Raw genomic sequence first — 26,205 nt, 5'->3', positions numbered from 1 at the left:
TATCTAGTAACAGCACAATTGTTATTACTAAAGTAAACATATAGAAAAAGATGGTTGCAGCAATTTGATTTTCTCTTATTTCCGCTCACCGTGTTGATGACTTAAATTGTTTTAAGGTGGTTAATTATCTAAACTTTATCATTTTCCTTAGATCCCAAAGTAAAACTGAATTAAAACCTGTTAGGCACTTCAGTTATACAGGTTAGAGAAAAATGTGATATACTTAAACTTGTCTTGGGTTAATGCATTAAGAAATACCAACTGGGGAGTTAAGGCAAGAGTGAGTGTTAGTCATATAAATCAACAATAGAGAACCTTTTCAGTTCCGTGCTGCCTATTTGGGTCTTTGCTCTTATTCTCAAAGGAAGTACTCTGAAGAAAGTGGGTTAGGTGGAGGGACTTTTATAGACTGGTTTAGCATTTCTTTAACATTCTTCCCAAGTGAATGCTGTACAGACTTTGAGTATAATTTGTCAAAATGATAAACTGGGTTATGTGATAACATTTTAGATGGAGTAATGCCATATAAATGTATTAGTTCAACATGTATTAGTTTAGTGCCTACTGTGTGCCCGGCTTCAGCTAAGCTTTTGCGATAAAGCAGCGAACTGGAGGAGACAGTAAATAACAGAACAGGTGATGATAGTTTTAAGGCAGGTGAAATAGGGCATGACTGTTTGGATTATCAGATCAAGTAAAGGAAAACTAACTTCTAAAACAGCATGACATAATTGATAATTAACTAATGGTGATAGTGTTCCCATACAGAGCAAAGGGAAAAGGAGTTGATTACTTAGTAATCAGGGAGACTCTCAGATCCACATTTAAATTGTTCCTTAGTTTTTTTTATTAGTACTCTGTATTTCATGTGACTTAAGCATCTAGCTTTGGGGGCGGGGGGGAGGTTGTAGGGGGTACACTTATGTTCAGAGGATTAAAGCAAAAGAATTGGTCAGTACCACCCATGAATGTTAATAATCTTAGCATGAGTGGATAGCAAATTTATTAAAATGCCCAATGGGTATCTTTTAAAAGAAGAGGTTATTTCTTGATTGGATAATTAAGACTTTATACAGTTCACCAAAACAAAATCTTTTAAAGTTGGTGGACCTGTCTACCAACTTGAATTGTGTCTTTTGCTGTTACAGATTAACTATCTTTTGCTGTATTATTTTCTGCTGTGGTAAGTTTAGCAGTACCTGGTTAAGTGCTATCGGGGGCTGTGATAAAGAAATAAACTTGAGTTTGTCTCTCAGAAATTTGAAATATAATTGAAGGAACAAGATACATAAACACGTAAGTAAAGTGCAGAAATGATTTGGTACCAAAAAGCATGATGCCAGCAGTGGGAGTTACTGTAATAAATCTGTGCTGGAATGGTCAAGAAAGGCTTTTTTTGTTGCATTGAAGATAACAAAATGTATTCTTTGTGGAAAGACCCATATACACAAAGACTAGAATTCAGGAATCTCCCAAGAGTTGCGTTTAAGAATTAGGGAGGAAAATGCACCTATCTAGAAGAACTGGAGAGCAGAAGAAGGTAAAGATGTAAAGATAGAACAGACACACCTTGAATGGTGGCGGTTAAACGCTGGCTGCAAGTCAGAAACACCTTGGGGGCAGGGTGGGAAAGAAAATATACCAATGCCTAGGACCTAACCCGAGTTAAATTAGAATCTCAGGGTGGGATCCAGGCTCTAATTTCCTCCCCCCCCCCAAGTCCCAGGTGGGTTCGACTTGCAGCCAGGATTAAGAACTTCCCATTTAGAGTGCTGGAAAAATCACTGAGGATTTTGGACAAGGAGATGAGATGAATGAGATGAAATTGGAATTTTAGATAAATCAGTCTGGTAGTGTTATGTGGCAGAATATGGAAAGGGTTGACACTGGAAGTTAGCAGATGTGTCAGACCCCTGGACTAAAAATATGTCATTTAGGGCAAAAGATGAATACACAAGGTATCTTGAAATATTGATAAGACTTGCAACATTGGGTGTGTAGGTGGAGAGGGAGGAATCAAAGATCATTACAGAAGTGGCCCTACGTCAGGCCAGTTAAATTACTCTTTGAGTGGGGACTGGGCATGTGTATGTCTTAAAGCTTCCCAAGTGATTTGAGAATCATTGCTCTACGAAGTATCTAGTCTGGGTAATAGGAGAATGATCCAAATAAAATTGAAAGATTTGACAAATGTAACACTTGATATTTGAAGTTACTGTATAAAGTCATGGAATGTTAGGTATACCCAATGGCCACAGATCAGCTGTTACTGACTTTTCATTTTGCATAGGAGAAACTGAAACTCAGGGAGATTAAATAACTTGTTTGTGACATTTTACTGGTAAGTATCAGTGTGATTAATATTGAGCTCTCCTACTTTGTTTCACCAGGTTTGACCTCTCACCTTACAGTCATTATTTCTGATGTTCTTAAATATACTGTCCACCTCTCAGCATATCTAAAACCAAATCCACCTTTTCTTTTCCCCATATAAGTCATTTTAGTTAACATTTGAAGCACTACAAAATAATAATTTTTTACAGCTAATACAAAGCACAATTCTGTGGTTTTATTTATACATATATTTCACTTGTCTTCTCATCTTAATTGTTTCTCTTCTATAGACATTCCTCATCTGTTTATGGCAACAGCTCTAATGAGATGTCTGTTTCCTTCACTAAGTGATCCTTCATAGGATTTCAGGATTTCATACCCTTTCATCAAGAACTAAGGCTCTCTGTTTCCTGTTATATCAAGTTGAAACACTTCATAATCTGGCTCTACTGCATCTGTCACACCATATATCTCATTTCACTTTAACCCAGCCCTCTGTTCTAGCCAGGCTAGCCTATTGATTCCTCTGAAACAACCAGCCACACTTGTGACAGTCTCATGCAATAAAGCTCCCTTGATGCCAGGCATAGAAAATCCTATACATGGTCTCTGCTCTCAAGGGACTTAGGATTTAGTTGTATACTCTGGCTTGGTTTATGTGATATTTTATGCTTAGAATACTCAGCTGTTTTCTTTTTCTCAAAAATCTGCCTGTTTCTCCAAATTAAGCTGAAATATTCTACCTCTTACTAAAAGCCTTCTCTGACCATGTTGCTTTGATGCACAGACGGTGATGCATAAACAATAGTATTTCTAGAATAGTATGTGATGTAGTAGATACCCAGATATTAGTTGAGCAAATTAAGTTTGGGCATTTTGTCCTATATTCTAGTTTTTCCTCCATGTATAAATAACTCTTCTCAACAAGGGTGTAAACTCCCTGATGGCAGGAAATTCTTTTATGTTAGTACCTAACACAGTGCTAGGTAGTGTGTTAGTACCTAACACAGTGCTAGGTAGCTACAAAACACTTATACTAAATAGAATATTATGTTATGTAACTTCGAATTTATTTTTGGGGAGGGGGTGTCAATAAGGACTGAATAATTTCGGGTTTTGAGTGTATGTACAAAGGAGGTATCCATTAGCACTTGGGAGATTGCTCAAATGACATTGAGTGTGTGTGCTTCCAAGTTTTCTGCATTGCTTGATTCTAAGTTAATGAAATGAGTTTGTCCCTCTAGCTACCCTCTGTCCCTGATTCTTTTATGTAAGTTATACTTAATGTCTTCATTCTTATCTCTAGTATGAAGTGTAACAGAACAGACTTTACCACCTGAAACTGCTGCTTCAAGTTCAGATCAGGCAAGGAACAAACCTCGAAACAACCAACAAGACCAAAGAAGAGTACACTTAAGTTGAAGACACAACACTTGATCTGAAACAAGAAGTTTGTGCCTACTCAACAGCTTTGAAAGAGCACTTCCCAACGCTGCTAGTAGTCTTTGTTTTCTTCAGTGCTGTACTGTGAGATTGCCTGGTGCAGCAGCAGTTGTATTCTTTATTAGCTTGATAGGTCATTTTCTCTCGCACGCGCGCGCGCTCTCTCTTTTTTTTTTTTTTTTTTTTTAAACACTAGCAACTTTCATCCTTTGAAACGTGTGCTGAAAAAGAAGAATCAGCAAATACTACTGAAAGTGCAATATTTGATTATCACTGCGAGGTAGGTTTATCGTTTCCTATTGGCAAGAATCAGTTTATAATTCTGGATTTCCTAATTACTTGGTTAAATTTAAAATCTTAATCTGTTTGCTTCTAAAGGTATTCTGAAAACAATTTATAGTCTCAACTATTAGTCTGAAAATATCAACACTAGATTATTTTATTTATTGTCTTTTGTTAGATGACAATATTTATGCCCAAAACTGGGATTTTCCACCCCAGATTATATTTATTAATATACAGATCTCTTGATTTATTGGTCTCTTAGAAAGAAAAACTCCCTCTGTACTATTTAGAAGTTAGGTTTCAGTTAGGAGTGCCCTTTGTAGTCTTTGAGGTAACCTTGGGTAAAGAAAGCCTGCAGAGAAGGGACATTTGAAGGTGAGTTGTACTTTGTTAAGAGGGAGAAGAGTTTTTGGTAGAGGTATAGAAGTAACGGAATGAGCAGATTTGGGGAGATCTGAAAGCACGTGGTGTATGTTGAGTAGTCTGTAATGAACGGAGTAGAGAATACAGTTTTGTGGGGCAGAGAGAATAACTGGAAAGGGAGGCTTGCTGGAGGCAGGTTCTACAGGGCCCACTCGACTTTATTTTTCAGGAAAGTTGTCAGCTGTTTATAAGCAAGGGCTTAATGGATTTTGTATTTCAAACCTGAGATAGTTTATTGCTTCAGATTTTAAAGTTACATATTCATAAATGTATCTTTCAAAGACAGATGGTGCTACTTTTAAGGAATAGGCTGAGGATGGGAAGACCTGTTAGGAGTAATGGATAGAGTGTAAGGAAGATAAAAGCTAGGGTAAAGGCAGAGAAAGAGGTAGACACTAGGTGTTTTAATGGTAGAAGTAATAGGACTGGTGACTAGTTGAATGGGAAGTTGAGGCTGGAGGGAATTGATTTAGTCTATCCAGTTGTCCAAGTTAGAAATCTTTGTTCATAGGAATAGGGAAGTTCAGGTAGGGATTTGTGGAAATCTCTTTTGTTTATTAGATAGTAATTTGAAGTTGAGAAAATATTCTAGTATGGACTGTTAAACAGTGGTTGTTTGGGGGAGGTAAGATTGTGAAGGGCAATTGTTCCTTTTTAATCTTTCGTTTCTAGAGTTTCTAAAATCAGCAGAAATAAAGGCTTGAAATTCAGAAAGGAGTCGTTACTTTATAGGTAATAAAGGAAGAAGTGCCAAAGAAGAGAATGTTGAAAGAAATAGGTAGTCCAGGTAGGAATGCCAAGGAAGAGAATTTCAAGAACTGGGTGGTAATCCTTTTGTAAAACGCTTCATTGATCAAATGAGACGGGGAATGAAAACAGACCACTCCTAGGTTGTTGTCCTATAAAAGCTTCATCACCATTACAAGAAGCAGTGGGCCTTTATCTCCAGTTTATTTAAAGGTTGAGGACCTGGCTGTGGTAATGACCTTACTGTGGACCAGAATTATTCCTTAATTTAAAACTACCAGTAACGCCAATTTATTTAAATTATCCATAAACAGACATGTAATTACTCAGTATGAAGGTTATTGTATTATTTGCTTTTTTTGTTTGTTTCTTCCTACCTCATCTGATTTTTTAAAAAATAATTTTAGATTTGTACCAATTGTGCTGGGTTAGATAAAATAATGGGGATTGAAATTGTACAGCTCTGTCGTTACTATTCAGAAGGGTAAAAGATTAGATGCTACAGCTTTCATTGCATTGACATGAATTGTAGAGGTGGATTTAAAGTAGAAGTGCTTTTTGTTTAGCCTAATCTTTGTATTCTGAGTATTAGTTTACTACAGGAACATCCCCCCCCCCCCGCCCCCGGGGGTGGAGGTGGAGGTGGAGGTGGGGGGAAGCAAATCTGTAAGGAAACAAGACAGGGTGACTAGGGGAGGGCTGTTGACAACCTGTCCTAGAAGATCCCAGTTTAGTCATCGAACTTCTCAGCAAGCCTAAGCTCAAAAGCCGCTCCCTGCTCCTCCTGGCATCAGCTGAGCCATTGGCATTATTGGTACTGGCCACAGTGGCATCGCAGACCATTGTGAGAGAAAGCCATCATCTGCTACATGAACATTTTTAATGTGTAAATGCATGCATAGCTGTCAAAAGTTAAGTTACATAGATTAATTCACATATTTACAAACAGATAAATAACAGTTGGGGGGTTATTGACAGTGAAACATGTTCTGATTGTACAGTTGTGAATTATTCCATTTAAAACGAGTGCAGCTAAGGAGACAGATTTGGTAATGCAGTAGAACCACAGATTTTGTTTTTATTTATTTTTTTACTTTAATTTTTATTGGAGCATAGTTGTTTTACAATGTTATATTAGTTTCTTGCTGTACAGCAAAGTGAATCAGTCATACATACACATATATCCACCCTTTTTTAGATTTCCATCCCATTTAGGTCACCACAGAGCATTGAGTAGAGTTCCCTGTGCCATACAGTAGGTTCTCATTAGTTATTTATTTTATACATAGTAGTGTATATATGTCAGTCCCAGTCTTCCAATTCATCCCACCCCGCCCCTTCCCTCCTTGGTACCTATAAGTTTGTTCTCTACATCTGAGAACCACAGATTTTAAAAGAGCCTTTGTAAAAAACAGTAAAAGTAGTACATAATTAGGAATGAATAAAAATATTGAGTGGGATTGGCCTTAAAAAATATCAATGAGGGCTTCCCTGGTGGCGCAGTGGTTGAGAATCTGCCTGCCAGTGCAGGGGACACGGGTTCGAGCCCTGGTCTGGGAAGATCCCACATGCCGCGGAGCAACTGGGCCCGTGAGCCACAACTACTGAGCCTGCGCATCTGGAGCCTGTGCTCCGCAACAAGAGAGGCCGCGATAGTGAGAGGCCCGCGCACCGCGATGAAGAGTGGCCCCCGCTTGCCACAACTAGAGAAAGCCCTCGCACAGAAACGAAGACCCAACACAGCCATAAATAAATAAATAAATAAAAATTTAAAAAAAATAAAAAAGATATTTAAAAAAAAAAAAATATCAATGAGGGCTTCCCTGGTGGCACAGTGGTTAAGAATCTGCCTGCCAATGCAGGGAACACAGGTTCGAGCCCTGGTCCGGGAAGATCCCACATGCTGCGGAGCAACTGAGCCTGTGTGCCACAGCTACTGAGCCTGTGCTCTAGAGCCCGCGAGCCACAACTACTGAAGCCCGTGCGCCTAGAGCCCATGCTCTGCAACAAGAGAAGCCACCGCAATGAGAAGTCCATGCACCGCAACAAGGAGTAGCCCCCGCTCGCTGCAACTAGAGAATGCTCACAAGCAGCAACGAAGACCCAACGCAGCCAAAAATATATAAATAAAATAAATTAAAAAAAAATATATCAATGAATAAGGCTTATAAGAAGTTTGTCATGTGAAGATAGACATGGATTGTTTTGATGAGTATTTTGATCAAAGACAGTTTAAGGTGACAAGAAGGAAAGCAAAGCTAGGAACATTAAAAGAAAACTAAAGCCCCAGGTGAATGAGAAGATAACAGGGTAACTTGGCTAGGGGTGTGGAGGCCTATGGTCAGGAACTGTAAATGTCTTGATTGATTTTCAAAGTCAGGTGTGCGAACTTTGGAGCCTGCTCTCCATCCCTAGCAAAAATCCAGGAGCAAACAAATAAAAAATAAGATGTTTCAATAAGGAGATTTGACAGAGTATCTCTTGATAACATAGTGGTCAGTATGGAATATAGATTGGATTATAAGCATTAAAAGGCTTTGACTAATGGACTGATTTTCAGAGAGGTCTCCATATGTGTGCTGCCAGATTCTATTCTTGCTCTACTTTTAAAAAGTATTTAGTAGTAAGTAGTTATGTGTGTGCTCTGTACTAAGCACCATTCCAGGCTTTTTGTATGAAGTAACTAACCCTGACCATCCCCACAACCCTGTGAGGTGGGTATTAAGGAAGGATACAGAATGCTTAAAAGACAGATTACAAAGGCTAATAATTTAAAATTATCCCTATAAATTGGAACTCCAGGTTAACTAAGAAAAGAAATTTAAAAGCATTAGATTAGTTTTTTCTTTAGTAACAAAAAATCAGTTATACAAGTACTAAAAGGAGAAAATCTGATTTTACTAATTTATTAAGGAGTAATAGAGTTTTGTGTTTTTTTTTTTTATATAAAGTTACTCAAACTTTAGTCTACAGAATCAAGAAACATAATCACTCAGTGCTTTCTATATATTGGTCAGGGTACAGTAAGAATAGTAGTGAAATGTACTTCAGTGAATAATAATTTAGAACATACCCAGAAGACAGCAATTAGTCTGAAAAACAGTTGCATTCCGAAAACTGAAAGGAGCAAAGGAAGTTAAGGGGAAATATGTTTAGATTAAGAAAAGTCATTTTCTAAAACTGTCATACAGTGAAATAGGTTGCCTTTTCTAAACTAATTCCTTTTCAGTGGGAGCCAAGCAGACTAGGTTAGGAAAAAGGGGGGAAAAACAACTCAGATGTTGCAAGAAGAAATTACGGAGCACAGAATTATGATTTTTTTCCCCCGCCTCCCAAGGGAATTTGGAAATCACGTAGGCCATCATTTTACATCTGCGGAAACAATCCCAGAGAAGTTTTAAAAAGTATGAGAAGCAAGACTAAAAGCCAGTCTTTTGATTCTAGTTCTGTGTTCTTTAGGGAACTTTAGTTGATTTCTTGAATTAGAGGTGAAGTTTAAATTTGACCTGTGATTCTTTCCAGTTCTCCTTTTAAAAAAGAAAAAAAATCATTGTTAATGATTTTTTTAAATTTTTTTGGGCCGCGTTTGGGTCTTCGTTGCTGCGCATGAGCTTTCTCTAGTTACGGCGAGCGGCGAGCAGGGGCTACTCTTCGTTGCAGTGCGCGGGCTTCTCATTGCGATGGCTTCTCGTTGCGGAACGCGGGCTTAGTTGCTCCGCAGCATGTGGGAATATTCTTGCACTAGAGGTCGAACCCGTGTCCCCTGCATTGGCAGGCGGATTCTTGACCACTGCGCCACCAGGGAAGTCCCGTTAATGACTTTCTGATTAAAAACAAATACATAGAAAAGAGTAGAAAGTCTAAACTTGGTGTTGGGGATATTCGTCTGCTGTGTTCACTACTATACATGTAGAACCTAGAACAGTACTGATGCATTGTAGGCATTCGAGTTCTGGTTTAGCGTATAAAGCAGTGGTTAAGAATGTGAGCCATGGAGTGAGTACTGAGTTCTGTTCCCATTTACCATTTTTAGCTCTGTGCACTTAAAACACCATCGAAGTGTTATATTGCCTTTGAGTATTGAAGTAGACTTTCCTGGTCTTTCCTTTTTAAAATACAGTTAAAATCATATTATAGAAATATTTTTGTCATTATATAAATTACTATGAAACTTTAGATTGTTTCTGGGAATTTGTTATTAAAACATTTTAATGAACACATTTGTGCGTAAAGCCTTGTCCACATTTCACATTTCCCCAGGATAGGTTTCCTGCAGTGGAATTATTAAGGAAAGCACCTCCACATTTTGGTACTTGTGGTTAAACTGTATTTCAGAAAGGTTGCACCTGTTTGCCACCATGAAAATATATTAGCATGTTGTTCTTGACCTACTTTCTCAATTTTTTTAATCTTTTACCATCGATAGTTTGATAAATGAATAATTTTGTTTTATCTAAATTTTTGCTTGCCAGAATTGAAGTTCATATGTTTTGTGTTTAATGAATGATCTTTTAAGACTTACTTGTTTTAATGTCTTTCCATAATTCAGCAAATGAGTGCTTACTATGTGCCAAGCACTGTCTAACACTAGGGATTTAGCTTTGAACAAAAAGCCCCTGCTCTCATAGAGCTTTATATTCTGGTAGTTTAATTCTTATTGATTTGCTTAAATTCTTTAATGATACACTCATATATTTACATTTGTGTTTGTTCTCTTTAGGTTTGAGTATAAAAGCTTATACTTTTTATGTAATCAAATATTGATCCTTTCCCTTGGCGTTTTTATCTATTGACTTTGAGCCTAGAAAGTCCCCCCTTCCAAAAACTTTATAAATGCATACATTTTTATTTAATATTTGTTAAGGCATTTAACACAGTTCATGTAGAATATATTTTTTGTATGCTGTGAGATGAGCAACTAAATTGATTTTCCCCCATTTATAAAAAAGCCAAGTAACATTTACATACTGGTTCACCACCACCCCCCTTTTTTTGATGTTGTCTTTATGTTAATTTTTTATAAACAAGCATCTGTTGTTGAGCTGTCTACTTTTTCCATTCGATTTCTCTTTTTACGTAATTGGTGGTTTTGTTTGTTTTGTTTTTTAAGGAACATCCATTTTATTTAATGGTGCTTCTTTAAAGTTTTGATGGTGCTGGTTTTTAAAAAATTTAGCTGAACTATTAGGAATTCTTTTAAGGGTTAACATACTGTCTTATCTAAAGTTGCTTGAGTGATGTATGGGTTTCCCTTTTAAAAAAAGTAGCCCTCAAATCAGATAAAGGCAAGAGAAAAATACTTAAGTCAGGAAAGGTGCTAGGAGAAAGGAGAGGTTCTGTTTCAATTCTGTTTTGTTTTCTTTTTTTTTAGTTTTTTAATTCATTTTATTTATTTATTTATTTTGGCTGCATTGGGTCTTTGTTGCTGGGCTTTCTCTAGTTGCGGCGAGCAGGGGGCCACTCTCCACTGCGGTGCGCGGGCCTCTCATTGCGGTGGCCTCTCTTGTTGCGGAGCACAGGCTCTAGGTGCATGGGCTTCAGTAGTTGCGGCACGTGGGCTCAGTAGTTGTGGCTCGCGGGCTCTAGAGCGCAGGCTCAGTGGTTGTGGCACACGGGGTCAGCTGCTCCACGGCATGTGGGATCCTCCCGGACCAGGGCTCGAACCCGTGTCCCCTGCATTGGCAGGCGGACTCCCAACCACTGCGCCACCAGGGAAGCCCTCAATTCTGTTTTGATGTGCACATCTAAAGGTGAGATGAGATGAGCAATATAGCCTAAATTCCAGTACGCTTGTTGGGGAACAGTTTAGTCTTAGAAAGAAATAATAGCTCTAATCCCTTCTCATTCTGGTTCATTTTCCCTTAGGGTGAGAAGAACATGAGTCTTACTTCTTACCTTCAACTAGGACTACTAGGACTGGAGACTTGAGAATGTGGTTTTTGCAGCTTCCTGGCCTGTGTATTACAGATCGTATCATTGCGTTCTTACTTGTATGGTGATAAGAACTAGTCTAAATGTGAAAAAAGCACAGCTTGAAAGTCATGATCTAAGTCAGTGATGGTGGAATAGTGGTCTTCAAATTAATTTGATCATACTGTTTAACAAGAAGAGCATGTATGATCAATATGTACGTGTATATATTTATAAATTGTGTGACTATATTCCTCCATTTGCATTGTGAAGCAGTGGTACAAATAGGACAAAGGTGAAATAAGCAATATTGTGAAGATAGTGTACCTGTTAACAGTGTAGAAACTTTGCAACCCCACTAGAAATATATATATCTGGATGCTTAGTTTATAAGTGTTTAATTTAAAAACTTTATACTGTCATGAATTAATATCTGAGGGACAGTATGCATTTTATGTTTTATTGATACTGGTATAAGTCTGTATCATAGTCTTGATCTTAATGTTTTGTCAGACTTGTCAGATCTCATTAGATGGTCATTTGTTTCATAATGTGGAGGTACAAGAACTAATACTAGGATTAGAAGTGTTGGCTCCCAGTTCTCTGCCTTTGCTTGCTTTATTAGCATTATCTTCTAAGATTCTTCTGTGGGAATCTTTTTCAACAGTTTGTCTGTTTGTGAGGGCAGTTTAGTTAAACTAGATAGCTAAATATGTACACTTAATTGGAGAGATGTAAACTTTAATATGCTGAAAGTAAATGAACGAGGGCTTCACTGTCAATCTCTTGTGAGGTTCTCCACTTTCCTCAGAATACTTAAGTAATGTATGACATGTGATATGACCTGACATATCAACTCAGCAAGGCCTCTTCTATAAATACATAATAACCATTTGTAAAAGCTAGTTTTTATCTCTGGCCAAATATATATATTCTAGTCCAGATATTTTCTTCCTACACCCCATTAGATTATCCTGTGTGTACCCTACTTGAGGGAGACAAGTGATTGAGAATGTTGGATTCTGTGTAAAGTTGTGGGACATTGAGAAGAAGTTGGGCTCAGTTGTCTTGCTGTAGCAACCACCAGAGTCCATATGGCATTTTTAAAATTGTAAATGTTATGGATTAGGGGTTAAGTAAGTGCTTTAAAAAATACATTTCAGTTTGACCGTTTAATGTTAATGCTATAATTTATTTTGTTGATAGAAATCTGATTAAATGAATTATATTTTGCTAAAGTAACAATGATAAATGTAAAGATACACAGGTTGACTGTCAAATGTGTGTTAAATTGTTATTGATCATAGTTGTAAACATTGTGCTATGTTATCACAGCTGTTTGAGATGGAGAACGTTTTTACTGTGTCATCAGATCCTCATCCCCCTCCTACAGCCCCTCCTTCACTTTCTTTACCTTTATCTTCATCTTCTACCTCATCTGGGACTAAAAAACAAAAGAGGACCCCCACGTATCAGAGATCTGTAAGTCAGGGAAGTAGTCATCCCCGCTTTTTTCTTTGTGTTAAGAGCATGACTAAGAAGGGCCACTCAGTTTGATTGAAATACCCTGCAAACTCACTTTCTAACTTCCCTAAGTATTTCCTTCACCTTGAATCTTGAAAGGTAAGTTTAGTAGTTTAGGCCTTGCTACTCAAAGTGTGTCCAAGAATCAGAAGTATTAGTATCACCTTGGGAGCTTGTTAGAAGTGGAGAATCTCAAACCCCAGCCGCTGAATCAGATTTTGTATTTTAACCAGATCACTGGGTAACTTCAGTTAGAGAAGCCCTAGTTTCGAGTCAGTATTGTAGAGGTAGACCTTCTTGGTTCAACTCCTCTGTCATTTGACTTTGGCAAGTCATTTAATCTGAATGTCTGTTTCATCATTGGTAAAATGGGGACAATATTACTTCCTCATGGGCTTTTGTAAAAATTAAATGAGTTAGTATACATCCGACACAAAACAGTGTCTAGCATGAATGAATTAGAACTTAACCACCTACAGATGTGATGGCTTTGATTTGCATGATTTGGCTATGCCACCCAGTGTTTAACTACTTAAAACTTGGGTTTATCTTTCTAGAATTTCAGTCATCTTTTTTTTCCTGATGAAAAATTTTTTTACTTGCCCAACGTTAAATTTAAAATGCTTATAAGTCAAATTTTCAATGAAAGGGTCTAAAACTACGTGTAAAGATGTGGATATGTTGCTATAGTAAATCAATTATAGACCTAACCTTTCCAAGGGATTTTGTCCTATTTCATGCTTCACTTAAATAAAATGAAATATCCAATGTTATAGACAGTATCTGATGATTAAATAGGTCCCAGTTCATTGCATTTAAATAGCCCTTCTGTTCACTAAAGAATGTTTTATTTTGCTTTATCTGACCATAGAAACAAATGACAGTATTTAGAGATTTCAGTGTCTGAAACAGGTGAAAAGATTTAATTGTACCTGTGAAGTGATTGAAGATTTTTAGGATTCAAGAGCTTTTGTTGTCGGAGTTCTTAGAAAACTCTTGCTTTCTAACTCATTGTTTTGAGTCATCTTCCATTAAAGGACCTGAGCATGCATGCATTTTCTAGTTTGAAATAAGTATTGCATGGAAAGTTTCTTTTATTGTTTTAATCTCTACTAACTTAAATAATTGCCTTCAAGATGCACGGCTTACCAAATAGCATCAAGGTTTCTATTTACGTTTCAAAATAAGTATTAATAAATTTAATGAAATGTCTTGGTAGTTTGGGTTTCCATCTCTTGAATAGTAGTTACCTTTGTTCTGATATTGTTGTTTTAGTAATTTAGAGTTAATGTAAAGGCAACTTTTACTTATGTAGTTACTTTATCTTAATATTTAAACTCCACAAATTCTATTTGTTTGGTAAGTGAAAATTCTAGCATAAATTGAGGCAGTTCCCCCAAAATAATTTGAATTACTTCCTCTGAAATGTTTTATTAGCTAAATTAACATTTCAGTAATAAAAACACATAATCTTCCCTTTATTTGGTTTACCTTTATTTTCTTTGCCTTTTTATGTTAAAAATTCAGTGATTTGTTAATCAGACTTAGTAAGCTATGGAGGTAATATACAGATCTATATGTATTGAGTTCTTTCTTTTTTTAAAACAGATGAGCTTTGATCCAAATCTTCTCCACAACAATGGGCATAATGGGTACCCCAATGGTACTTCAGCAGCACTGCGTGAAACTGGGGTTATTGAAAAACTGCTAACCTCTTATGGATTTATTCAGTGTTCAGAACGTCAAGCTAGACTTTTCTTCCACTGTTCACAGTATAATGGCAACCTGCAGGACTTAAAAGTAGGAGGTAATCTGTTCGTTCTCCTTTTTATAAAACTAATCACAAATTTATCTTGCATATCAACTTACTCATGACAGTATTATGCTTTTGGCCTTTTAATTGTACCAATTACTGAAGTTTGTTTATATAAATTAGCAGAATCCTGATTTCTGTTGTGGTGGTAGTCTTTTTGAGGGATGAAAGAGTAATTGATTAAAAGATATCTTTGAATATTTTTTAAATAGACACTTGGTATATTTAATTGTTATTCCCCCAATAATGACTGTTTGGCTATATATTAGATTTTAAGCCGGTGAAAATTTTAAACTTTATAATGTTAGTTTTAATTATTTTGCCAGGTACTAGTTTGAGTAGTACCTGAAAGAAATAACTCTTACAATGTCACCACTTGGACTATGTGGGAATTCATTTTGGCTGACAACACAGAAATTACTTTCACATGTGAAAATGTGTGGCTTATTAAAGGACTGAAGTTACAAGGTCTCAGTGTGTGTTTTTTTAAAATATCTTTGAGAAAAGAGAACAATAGTTACATGAATATTTGGCATACCAAATACTCTAAACTGTACGAGAGTGTTATTTTGGTTAATCCTGATTTTACAGATGAAGAAACTCAGGGTATAGAGGGATTTTGGGGGTGAGGGGGGAAGCTTGCCAAATCTCATCATTACATTGCGTCATTTGTAGTATGTGTAGGTGCCATGAAAACTAAGATATGGCTAGCTTAGTCTAAAGCAGTGGTTCTGAAACATTAGTGTGTATCAGAATTACCTACAAGGCTTGTTAAAACACAGATTGCTGTACGTGATGCCCAGAATTTGTTTTGGAGTAGGTCTGGAGTAGGGCCTGGGAATTTGCATTTCTGCTACACTCCAGGTGATGCTGCTGTTGGTCCAGGGACCACACTTTAAGAATCACCAGTCTAAGGAAACTCAAATACCTCATTAAGTTTAGCTTGAAAGTGAGATACCACTTTGCCAAAATTAGTCCAACAAACACAACACTCTCTTTGTTTTAGATGATGTTGAATTTGAAGTATCATCTGACCGGCGGACTGGGAAACCCATCGCTGTTAAACTGGTGAAGATAAAACAAGAAATCCTCCCTGAAGAACGAATTAATGGACAAGTTAGTGACTTAGATGCTTTATGTTTTCTTAGGGCCCTGCATTTGCATATCTTTCACATTAGAAAAGGAAGATTCTCCCCATCTCCTCAGTTTGCACGCAAGAGAGCTATAGTATATAAAAGTTACTATTTTAAAATTATATCAGAAGCACTGGCATTTCTTGACCTGAAATAAAAATTCGGTCAAGACTCAATTTGGGTTTTTATATATAACCCTAAGTCTGTACTTACAGTCAGCTTATGTACTGTAAGTTTGAAACTTGGCAGCATGACATCCTCTTGTGGATCATATTAAAATGTATCCCTTTGTATAGTATAGAGGATATTAAAATTCAGTTTATATTGCACAGTGCTGCTCCTGAAATGATTAGCAATGGAAATTTTTTTTTTTTTGACTGGTAGGTTGTGTGCGCTGTTCCTCACAACTTAGAGAGTAAATCTCCAGCTGCCCCGGGTCAGAGTCCAACAGGGAGTGTATGCTACGAACGTAATGGGGTAAACTTGTGTATTTTTCTTAAACCTTTGCCTGATCCACCATGTGATCTATAAGCGTACTTTAAAATTCAAAATAGAAAACGTAAGCTGCAGTTGATAAAAATCAGTTTAAAATTTGGTTTTGAAGAGGCTTCGAGTGCAGCATTATCAAAAAATCTAAAAAGAAAAAAATCCATAGGACTTCCAAGTGTCTTAGCTTGCCCAAGTGTGACCTTAGTTAGAACATTAAGGTAAAATGCTTCTTTTACTCGCTTTTTTTGGGGGTTGTGGGAGGGGATCTTTTTTCTGGTTCCTTTTAAGCACTAACTCAGCTTTTTTGTTTGGAATGCCTTATATAAAAATTGTTTTTTTTGAGATGTAACTACAGCCTCTGGGCAAATGCTTCCACGTGTGTAAGCTTTTTGAAGTTGGATTGCTGCTCAGCTGTGGACTCGCAGAAGTCATCAGCACCTTGGAGGGGAAGTGTGTTTATGTGAATAAACTATGTACTTGTCAAAAGGCATTTAATTTTAAGAAATTTGGCTTTAAATGCCAGTTTAAGAAGTATTTAACAAAGTAAATCACAGTATACACTGAACATGCATCCTGCCAGTATAGTAATAATAACTTATTAATTCACAGGAAGTGTTTTATCTGACTTACACCCCTGAAGATGTTGAAGGGAACGTTCAGCTGGAAACTGGAGATAAAATAAACTTTGTAATTGATAACAATAAACAGTAAGTTCTTTTTCCCACCTAAGTGGTTTTTTTTTTTTTTTTTCCTTTTACAATAAATTTGAAGCAAGTCAAAAACCTAACTTGTAAATCTGGATAATTTTCATGATCTTTTAAATTTTTACTCATCAGCTAAGCATTTGAGCGTCAGTTCTATGACAGGCACTATGCAGGGTGTCAGAGATAGGAGCATAATTAAAACATGGTCAGAACTTTCAAGGAACTATTCTAGAGATCAGTGAAGGTTTTGCCATAGCAGCAGTGCTTGAGGTAAGCTTTAAGACGAGGAAGTCACTAGGGAGATGAGAAAAACATTCTGGATAGAGGAAGTATCATTTGGGGGAAGAGGCCAAAAGTTGGAGTTGATTGAATTGACTGGATCATGGAAAGATGAAGTTTGAACTTTATTCATTAGTCACAGGTGTCTTTGAAGGATTTTAAATGGGGAAGTGTGATTGGTTTCTATTGTTGGAAGTGGTGGAGATGGTAGGCTTCCGGAGAGTAGGGATGCTATAGACTAGAGGCAGAGTTATGAGAATATGAAAGATGAGGGTCTAGTATAGACAGGCCAGGGGTGTTTGGGTATAAAAGTCAAGTCACATTGAGAAGATAAAATCACGAAGTTTTATAACTTTTTAGATAGAGGTGTGTATTAGAACTAAGGGAAGGGGAGTCCCAAATGCTATTTTTCTGGCTTGGGCTACTGGGCAGATAATGATACCATTAACTGGACTAAGGAGGTACAGCAGAAAGTATTAAGGGTGGGAGAAGAATTGTGCTTATTTTGGCATTTTGAATTTGAGGTGTCTGTGGGGGAAGATATTGAATATGTAGTTGCATATATAGATCTGAACAAGCTAGTTAGGGGCAGGAGATAGAGCTGTTGAATTCATTGGCATAAGCAGTTAAGGAAAGTGTAGTTAAGAAAGCCCAGGGATGATGATTTTTATTTTGGAGTGGGAGAAACACATACAAGTACAGAAGGAAGTTAAAAACAGGAGAAAGTGCTGGGAATGGACTTTGAATGGCAGTACAGAAAGAAAAGTCCCAAGAGTGTGCAGAATTATTAGCCTTGAACGTTACCTCTTGTCAGACTAGAAGGAATCGAATTGAGTTGTAGATTGATACTAGTAGTGCTAGTCTGAGGCCTCAATTTAATGTCAAGTTAGGAAACTTGGGAATAGCGCTTGAGTTTGAGGTGGATGGGGAGCCAATGAAAGGGCTTTATTTAATCTTAATAAGTTCTTGAATGTGCTAAGAACTTGTACTAAATATTTTATGTACAGTTGTTAATCCTCAGAACAGCCTCATCTGGTAAGTTTCTTCATCTGTAAAATGAGGTATGTTCTCATAAAGTAACTTGCCTAAAGTCATACAGCTTTTAAATTGATGTTTGAATCCCAATCTGGCTCTAAATAAAGCCTTTTCACTGTAGTAAGTTGCAAGAGCAAATAGGATTTTTCCAGTGTCTTTGTTAGTCTGTTAAATTTTTGAAATAAAAAAAGCACAATTGGGCGACAATTTGTCCATGAAGAATTAAGGGAAGTAATTAGTTGGTCTGCAGATCTTATAAACAACACCAACAAACACTATTACATCTTACACTGTATGTGCCATCTTTAAAACGAAATCTGATTTACATTGCTGCTATAGCAATATGTGATGTCTGTTTTCAGTGGAGGTGAACGTCACCTTTTTTTTTTAATTAAATTTATTTATTTATGGCTGTGTTGGGTCTTCGTTGCAGTGGCGGGCTTCTCATTGCAGTGGCTTCTCTCGTTGCAGAGCACGGGCTCTAGGCTCGTGGGCTTCAGTAGTTGTGGCACACGGGCTTAGTTGCTCCATGGCATGTGGGATCTTCCTGGACCAGGGCTCGAACCCCTGTACCCTGCATTGGCAGGCGGTTTCTTAACCACTGGGCCACCAGGGAAGTCCTGAACGTCACTTTTCTAAAGCATAGCAAATATCTCCTATAATCACTGCATTTACTCATGTTTCTTTTATGACTGTTTAATCAGAAATAATTGATGGGATAGCTACTAAATTCAGTATTCATTGCAAACAGGACCATCTCTTATTTATCTCTTTATTCCCTGTACCTTTGTTTGCAGCATATAATACCTAGTCAGTGTTTGTTCATATAATGGCCTTTCTAAAACTTTAGCATTCCCCATCTGGTTGCAACCAATTTGTGGCCTTATTTCAGCAGTCTGAGAGAGAAACGATGACATGTATGTGTGCCCAATTTAAAAGGCTAGGGAGTTTGCGCAAAACTCCTTTGCATATGAAGCCATATGAAAAGGATTATGTATTATAAAACCTTATATTACTGATGATACAGAATTCTTGAGGCCTCAGAAAACTAGTTTATTGTTTCTCTAAACTCATCATGTCTAACCAAGCCAATGCATTTTTCACCCCTCTTTGGTCCCCACCGTCCCCACCCGATTCTTTTGTTCTAGTACTGGTGCTGTAAGTGCTCGTAATATTATGCTGTTGAAAAAGAAACAAGCTCGCTGTCAGGGAGTAGTTTGTGCCATGAAGGTAAGTGTCGATCATATTTGAGAAACTTTAGTTTTTTCTTTGACCGCTTTAAGTCTTTCAAACCCAAGCCTTTTGTTTTTCCTCTTTATCTTTCCTTTAAAAATATTTAATTGTTAACGTCAGAAGTAATTTCTTAAAATTCCTTGGTTACTAATTATGTTCTTTAAAATGGGCCATTTAATTGATGATATTAATATTAGACTTTAACAAGTAATATTGTTTCCACTGGCGTATAATTTTATGAAAAGGCTTATTGATTGTAAATTGTAATCATAAATATGTGCACTGAATAGTACATAATATTCCTGCTGTTTCTTCATATTTGTTTGGCTTTAGGATGCGTTTGGCTTTATTGAAAGAGGTGATATTGTAAAGGAGATATTCTTTCACTATAGTGAATTTAAGGGTGACTTAGAAACCTTGCAGCCTGGAGATGACGTGGAATTCACAATCAAGGACAGAAATGTAAGATAGTTGAATAACTTGATCTTTGGCCTTCTTTTAAGATAAGTAGTGAGTTAAAATTTTAGGAAACACTTAAAGTGACATGGTTCCCCTCGCCCTCTCCACTCCCTTCTGATCTAGGGTAAAGAAGTTGCAACAGATGTCAGACTATTGCCTCAAGGAACAGTCATTTTTGAAGATATCAGCATTGAACATTTTGAAGGAACTGTAACCAAAGTTATCCCAAAAGTACCCAGTAAAAACCAGGTAAATAGTGTTTTTTCAGAAAAGTCATCTTATGCCTCATCAGTAATAGAATAATACAGTATGGTATACAGAAGTTTCATTACTTTCAATTAATGTAATTTTGTGACAGTGGAGCAATTAAGTATTTAATGTGTGTAATTAAACTAAATGAGAAACCATCAGTACATCCATGAATATGTTTTTCTTTTCGTTTTTTTTTTTTGTTTTTTTTAAACTGGGTGATATGGAGAAGGGGGCAAAAAAAATGCTGGTTAGATTGGGAAAAAATTCATGTGCGCGTGCGTGCATCCCAGTTTGGTTTTTTTTCCTGTTGTTGGTGGGTGGGGGTGGGGTAGGGTGAAGAGATGAGACCAGTGGTGTCATTGCTAAGGAAATGTAGAACATAAAAGACTGAAATTCTTTTCCTTAAATAAAATCTCTCAGTATCAGAGTGCAGGATCTTAATTGCAGTATCATGATTTTATGGTTGTGTCATGTGACCATAGAACACAAACCTTTCAAATTGGACTTACGTTATCAGCACCTTTTTTTCCTTTAGGGAGCTGTTATAAATAACATGGGTTTGCTGTGTGTTCTTCTTGTTTGACTTAGAACTAGGAAGGGTGAGAAATCTCCAGCTAAAATAGTTTTTCCTTTTCATCAGAATGACCCATTGCCAGGACGCATCAAAGTTGATTTTGTGATTCCTAAAGAACTTCCCTTTGGAGACAAAGATACGAAATCCAAGGTGACCCTGCTGGAAGGCGACCATGTTAGGTTTAATATTTCAACAGACCGTCGTGACAAATTAGAACGAGCAACCAACATAGAAGTTCTATCAAATACATTTCAGTTCACTAATGAAGCCAGAGAAATGGTAAGTGTTGGATATTATTAGATACGTACCCAATCTTGGAGGCAGCAGGGCAATGTTATAGTCAAGTTTGTAATATGGTATTGAACATTCTTTGAGTTTTGACAGTATTGGGCAATTACCTTATTAAGGTGATTGAGAACACAGTCACTTGAGTCAATCTGGGTTTGACACTTAGCTCTGCCAGTTACCTTGAAATAGATGTGAGAAAATTTTAGAATTAAAATCTGAGAGGATGATTTCTAAGGTCTTTTGAGAGTCAGTGATTCTCTGGCCCTTAAATATGAAGACTGAGAAGATTTAAGTTCATCATTGTAGAAAGTAGATCTTTCCAGACTGTTCCATAAAATGTTTAGTAAACACTAGGTTAAACAAAGTAGGTTTTGTTTCTTTCGTTTTTACAGCAGGACTTTGCAAATTCTTTTCAGCGAATATATGTCTGGAAATGATAGATGCCAGAATTGTTGCCGAAACATATTTTACAAGTTTTTGTGAATTAACTTTATCAGGTGTAATTTACATTTACTTCTGTTTGGAGTCATAACATATACAGTATAACTCAGTGTTGTCAGTAGAACTGGATACATTCAATGAAAATTTAAGTTTCTTGAAACTTTTTAACTGTTAGGAGAACTGATCTTGTTTGACATTTGCAGTGTGCTTTAAACTTTAATGCATGTTTAGTTTCTTAGATCTGTTTTGCTTTACAGCATGGAGTACATTGTTGAATAGCTTGCTTACCATCAGGGTATAGCAAGGATTAAATGTCAGTATTGTTTAGGCTATATTCAAAACTGATTATAGAATAATCGTCTCTGTAATATGTAAATATGCAATATGTAAGTCATTGGTGGGTTGATAATTGTATTTTAGTAAGTATTTCAGTACTTGCCATGTGCCAGTTACTCTGGATATAATGCCCTTACAGAGCTGATTAATTTAGTATGAAGGAAAAAAACATGAGGATAGAACTTCATATATTTTATTTTTCAGACCTAAATCTTAAGTCCTCCTGTGCCTAAACTCACAAATTTTTGAGGTAGAGATTAGAGAGTTGCCTTTAGTTGACTTCTGAGGTATTTGGAGTATTGTTCTGTAGATTTTTAATTTCTGGAAGTTACAGTGTCATAAAGCTTCGGCATTATTTGGAATCCTGGTTTTTGCCACTTACTAGCTGTGTGCTTTGGGCAAATTGCTTAACCTCTTTCAACCTCAGTTTCCTCTCCTTGTAAAACAATATTTTTCACAGAATTGAAAATTAAATGGAATATGTTGTATGCATTTACTTCAAAAATGATAATTTTTCTAGTGTGTATTGGCCAAGGAGTAGCATCTGGGGAGTTTCAGGCAATTGCTTAGAGATTAATTTACTTTATTGAAATCAATGAGTTTGTATTTAAGTGGAAAAATTAAAATGTGGGTACAAAATTTGGCTGTTTAATACAGAGAATTCCTAATGAATTTAACTTGATGATACTTCCAAACTTGAATGTTGTTGTCTTGACAGTCTTCACAGCCAGTGAAAGTAATGTTTTGGTTTCAGGGTGTAATTGCTGCCATGAGAGATGGTTTTGGTTTCATCAAGTGTGTGGATCGTGATGCTCGTATGTTCTTCCACTTCAGTGAAATTCTGGATGGGAACCAGCTCCATATTGCAGATGAAGTAGAGTTTACTGTGGTTCCTGTGAGTAGTTTTTGAGAAAAGTATGGGAGGTTTTCTTGATCCTTCCTTTTTTGGTTTTAAAGTTACTTTTGTTTATCATTTGTAGGATATGCTCTCTGCCCAAAGAAATCATGCTATTAGGATTAAAAAACTTCCCAAGGGCACAGTTTCGTTCCACTCCCATTCAGATCATCGTTTTCTGGGCACCGTAGAAAAAGAAGCCACTTTTTCCAATCCTAAAACCACTAGCCCAAATAAAGGCAAAGAAAAGGTAAGTTTTAATCAAAATGATATTTGCAGTTCTTTATTCCTCTTCTGCTTAAAGGCAACCACTGTCCCCACAATAATGGAGTATTGTCTCTTTCAGAATTCCCTGTAATATTAACAGTGAACTAATCTAAAGCAAGGTTTTTAATCTCATCAATATTAACATTTTGAGCTGGATAATTCTTTGGGTGGGAGGAGGTGGGGACCTGTTCTTTGCATTTGGGGATGTTTAGCAGCATCCCTGGCCCACTAGAGGCCAGTACCTCTTCTTCTTCTCATGTACAACAGCCAGACATGTCTCCAGAATCTGCCAGATGTCCCCTAATCACCCCCAGTTTAGCATCACTCATCTAAAATGATAGTACTTGTTATCCAAGCAATTTAAAACTTTGAAATTTTGGTAGACTCAGTTCACACATTTGAACTCCATTTATTGAAAAATCCACTAAATCCGTTAAGTATGAAGCTATCCATAAGATGACCTCTGCTCTTAAGTAAATAACAAGAATTGTATAGAAGCAGGTGATTCAACAATGTTAAATGCTGCTATAAAAGGTCAATGAGAGAGCTTTGGCAAAAATTAATTCTAAACTGGCAGGATCTGGGATGGTTTCACTAAGGCATTGACATTTAATAGGTGGAGATAAATGAGGAAAGGATAGTCCTCACTGAATAGAGGTACAGATGAGAAAAATTCAGGGTTTCTTTATAAAACACTAATTAGTTTGACAGGAAGATAGGGCTTCTTTTTGGGAGGGGGAGGTGATTTCTGATTGGCCGTGAAAACTGAAGAATAGGCATGTTGTCAGTAAGCGCTCCCTCCTCAACATTAAAATTAGGTTAAGACTTTAAGACCAAATTAGGCAGACTGAGTCAGCCCTGGGTTAAAAGGCAAGACCATCTATTATCCATATGAAAAATACATATTTTAGAGAACCCTAGATAGGAAATTTCTACAGCTGTACCAGTTCTTTGGCTCAGGAGTCTGTAATAATTGCAATTGTGCTTATATTGTTTTTTTGGTGGTGGTTCTTGATTCTTTTCATTGTTTTCTGACTGTATTTCTTTAGGAGGCTGAGGATGGTATTATTGCTTATGATGATTGTGGGGTGAAATTGACTATTGCTTTTCAAGCCAAGGATGTGGAAGGATCTAATTCTCCTCAGATAGGAGACAAGGCAAGATAATTCTGCTTATTTGAGAGAGGAGGGAGGGTTAAAGGTTATCATCTTTATCATAAATCCTGAAAAATGGTTTCTTTAAATTTTATCAAGTTTTGCTAACATTCTTACAAGTTTAATATATGAACATCTTCCTATTTAAAAGCAGCTTATTCAATAAGAACAGGGTCTAGCAAGCTTTTTGTTAAAGCTTTTTGAGGAATTAGTATTTAAGCATTAGATACGTCAAAAGCAATTACCTTATATAAAATTAATAATATTGGTAAGAAAGTTAAAACAGTCACTGAAGCATTATCAGAATAAAATCACGCCAAAGGTTTTTATATTGCTGTTCATTTTTGTCATACTTAGTGTGTCTGGTTTTCCAATTGACCTCCTTTAGAGAAATTAAGAATCTATAAGGAATACACACTGGAGAGCAAAACTTGATCCTTGTGAAAAGTGGAATGAGAAGTAGAAGTGATAGTTCTGGTTCCATCAGAGTATTTATAAAAAGGATATTTAGAGTGGAAAGCAAGGTCTGGGGGAGTTGTCATTTCCACTTGGCGTGAAACCCGACGTGATACTAATGAGCGTCGTTATTTTTCACAGGTTGAATTTAGTATTAGTGACAAACAGAGGCCTGGACAGCAAATTGCAACTTGTGTGCGACTCTTAGGTCGTAATTCCAACTCCAAGAGGCTCTTGGGTTATGTGGCAACTTTGAAGGATAATTTTGGATTTATTGAAACAGCCAATCATGATAAGGAAATCTTTTTCCATTACAGGTGAGGAATGCCTTTTAGGAACTTAGAGCTTACAATCCATTCTTTGGTTTTGGAGTCAAAAACATTAGTATTGGGTAGTTATGTATTTTTTAATCTCAGATTTCGTATTGGTGAAATTTTGGCAATATATAAGGTTAACTGTCTACCTCTGTAGAGAAAACATGTGGTCAAAAGATACAGAAAGACCTGTACCTGCTTTGATCATTGGATAGGAGCCTTTCTGCTTCAGTAAAAGAATACAGTTTTATGTGTTGCTACCAGAGAGTTGTATATTTGATTTGGTGTTATAGTATAGTATAGTGGTTAAGAGCATGGGCTCTTAGAACCGTACAGTTCCAGTTTGAATCCAGGCTCTGCTACTTGGTACCTGTGTAAGTTTTATCGAATGAAAATAACCTCCTGTCATCTTAGTTTCGTTATCTTGAAGCTGAGGATAATGGTACCTCTTCATAGGATGTTTCTGAAGATTATATGAGTCAGTGCTTAAAACAGTATCCAGCTTAAGTAAGCACACCATGAATATTATAATAGAAGAAATAAAGGCTACTTGCTACTGTTGATGTTTGTGGTAAATGCTTATTCAAATGTCATTTCCTTCCCCTCCCCTGCAGTGAGTTCTCTGGTGATGTTGATAGCCTGGAACTGGGGGACATGGTCGAGTACAGCTTGTCCAAAGGAAAAGGCAACAAAGTCAGTGCAGAAAAAGTGAACAAAACACACTCAGGTAGTGAATTGTGACTTCTGATTATTAGGCCTATGTTTTGAGTAGGAGGGTGAGGGGTAGGGTGGGAGAGGGAGAGAAAAGCCTATTGTTCTAGATCAGTGTTTCTTCAGGTGTGATCCCCAGATCCAGCAGCATCACCTGGCCACTTGTTAGAAATACAAGTTGTCTGACCCCACCCCAGACCTACCAAAACTTTGGAGATGGGCAGTCTGTTTTAACAAATCCTTCAGGTGGTTCTGATGAACACTGAAGTTTGAGAACCATTGTTCTAGATTTTCTAGGTCATTTGCTTTGAGTTTATTATCAGTTCAATATCTCTTTTTAAAAATAACCCCAAGATAATAAATCTCCATGGGATTGGGGGGGGGGAGGCATTCCTCTAGAAGACAGTTTTGGAGAAGGATGAGTTTAAATGTGAAGAATAATGGCAACTTAAGGAAATCATTGCTATTTAGGATCTTTGACTTTTAAAAGGCCTACAACTTACTTTTTTGGCTTTCGTGTAAACTCACCAAATAACACTTTTTCTTGGTGTTATTCTAGAGAAATGGGAGCTAAGAATGTTCATTCAGTTTAATAAGTAAGTGTTTTAGAAACTGGGGTACAGCAGTGAAGAAATAAGACAGATTGGCAAAAAAGATGAGTGAAATATCGGATATAGTATGTTCAGAAAGATATTAAGATAAAATA

At 36.8% G+C, this 26,205-nt stretch overlaps 1 protein-coding gene and 1 non-coding gene across 6 annotated transcripts in view; one reads left to right on the top strand and one right to left on the bottom strand.

Annotated features, from left to right (window-relative positions):
• The window catches only part of CSDE1 (cold shock domain containing E1), a 36,516-nt gene that overhangs the window by 3,430 nt on the left and 6,881 nt on the right, over positions 1 to 26,205 (top strand). Inside the window, exons 2-17 of one of the 5 annotated variants that reach the window (XM_036849355.1) lie at positions 3,641 to 4,057; positions 9,266 to 9,305; positions 12,478 to 12,624; positions 14,275 to 14,473; positions 15,486 to 15,595; positions 15,997 to 16,089; positions 16,711 to 16,808; positions 19,268 to 19,349; positions 19,686 to 19,814; positions 19,935 to 20,060; positions 20,704 to 20,916; positions 22,457 to 22,597; positions 22,683 to 22,847; positions 23,914 to 24,021; positions 24,616 to 24,791; positions 25,403 to 25,515. In XM_036849355.1, coding sequence (XP_036705250.1) covers positions 12,487 to 12,624; positions 14,275 to 14,473; positions 15,486 to 15,595; positions 15,997 to 16,089; positions 16,711 to 16,808; positions 19,268 to 19,349; positions 19,686 to 19,814; positions 19,935 to 20,060; positions 20,704 to 20,916; positions 22,457 to 22,597; positions 22,683 to 22,847; positions 23,914 to 24,021; positions 24,616 to 24,791; positions 25,403 to 25,515 — 1,891 coding nt within the window. In that variant the 5' untranslated portion in view covers positions 3,641 to 4,057; positions 9,266 to 9,305; positions 12,478 to 12,486. The remainder of the gene's footprint in view (positions 1 to 3,640; positions 4,058 to 9,265; positions 9,306 to 12,477; positions 12,625 to 14,274; positions 14,474 to 15,485; positions 15,596 to 15,996; positions 16,090 to 16,710; positions 16,809 to 19,267; positions 19,350 to 19,685; positions 19,815 to 19,934; positions 20,061 to 20,703; positions 20,917 to 22,456; positions 22,598 to 22,682; positions 22,848 to 23,913; positions 24,022 to 24,615; positions 24,792 to 25,402; positions 25,516 to 26,205) is intronic. The other 4 variants (XM_036849274.1, XM_036849449.1, XM_036849438.1 and 1 more) reach the window with 4 other exon arrangements.
• Positions 6,014 to 6,099, bottom strand: LOC118887264. Its single transcript, XR_005017941.1, has one exon. It is a non-coding gene; the product is annotated as a small nucleolar RNA SNORD35 (small nucleolar RNA).

This window comes from Balaenoptera musculus, chromosome 1 (assembly GCF_009873245.2).
Source record: "Balaenoptera musculus isolate JJ_BM4_2016_0621 chromosome 1, mBalMus1.pri.v3, whole genome shotgun sequence".
NCBI classification, from domain to species: domain Eukaryota; kingdom Metazoa; phylum Chordata; class Mammalia; order Artiodactyla; family Balaenopteridae; genus Balaenoptera; species Balaenoptera musculus.
The sequence above is the reverse complement of the archived record's forward strand: the minus strand, read 5'-3'. Positions and strand labels throughout refer to the sequence as shown.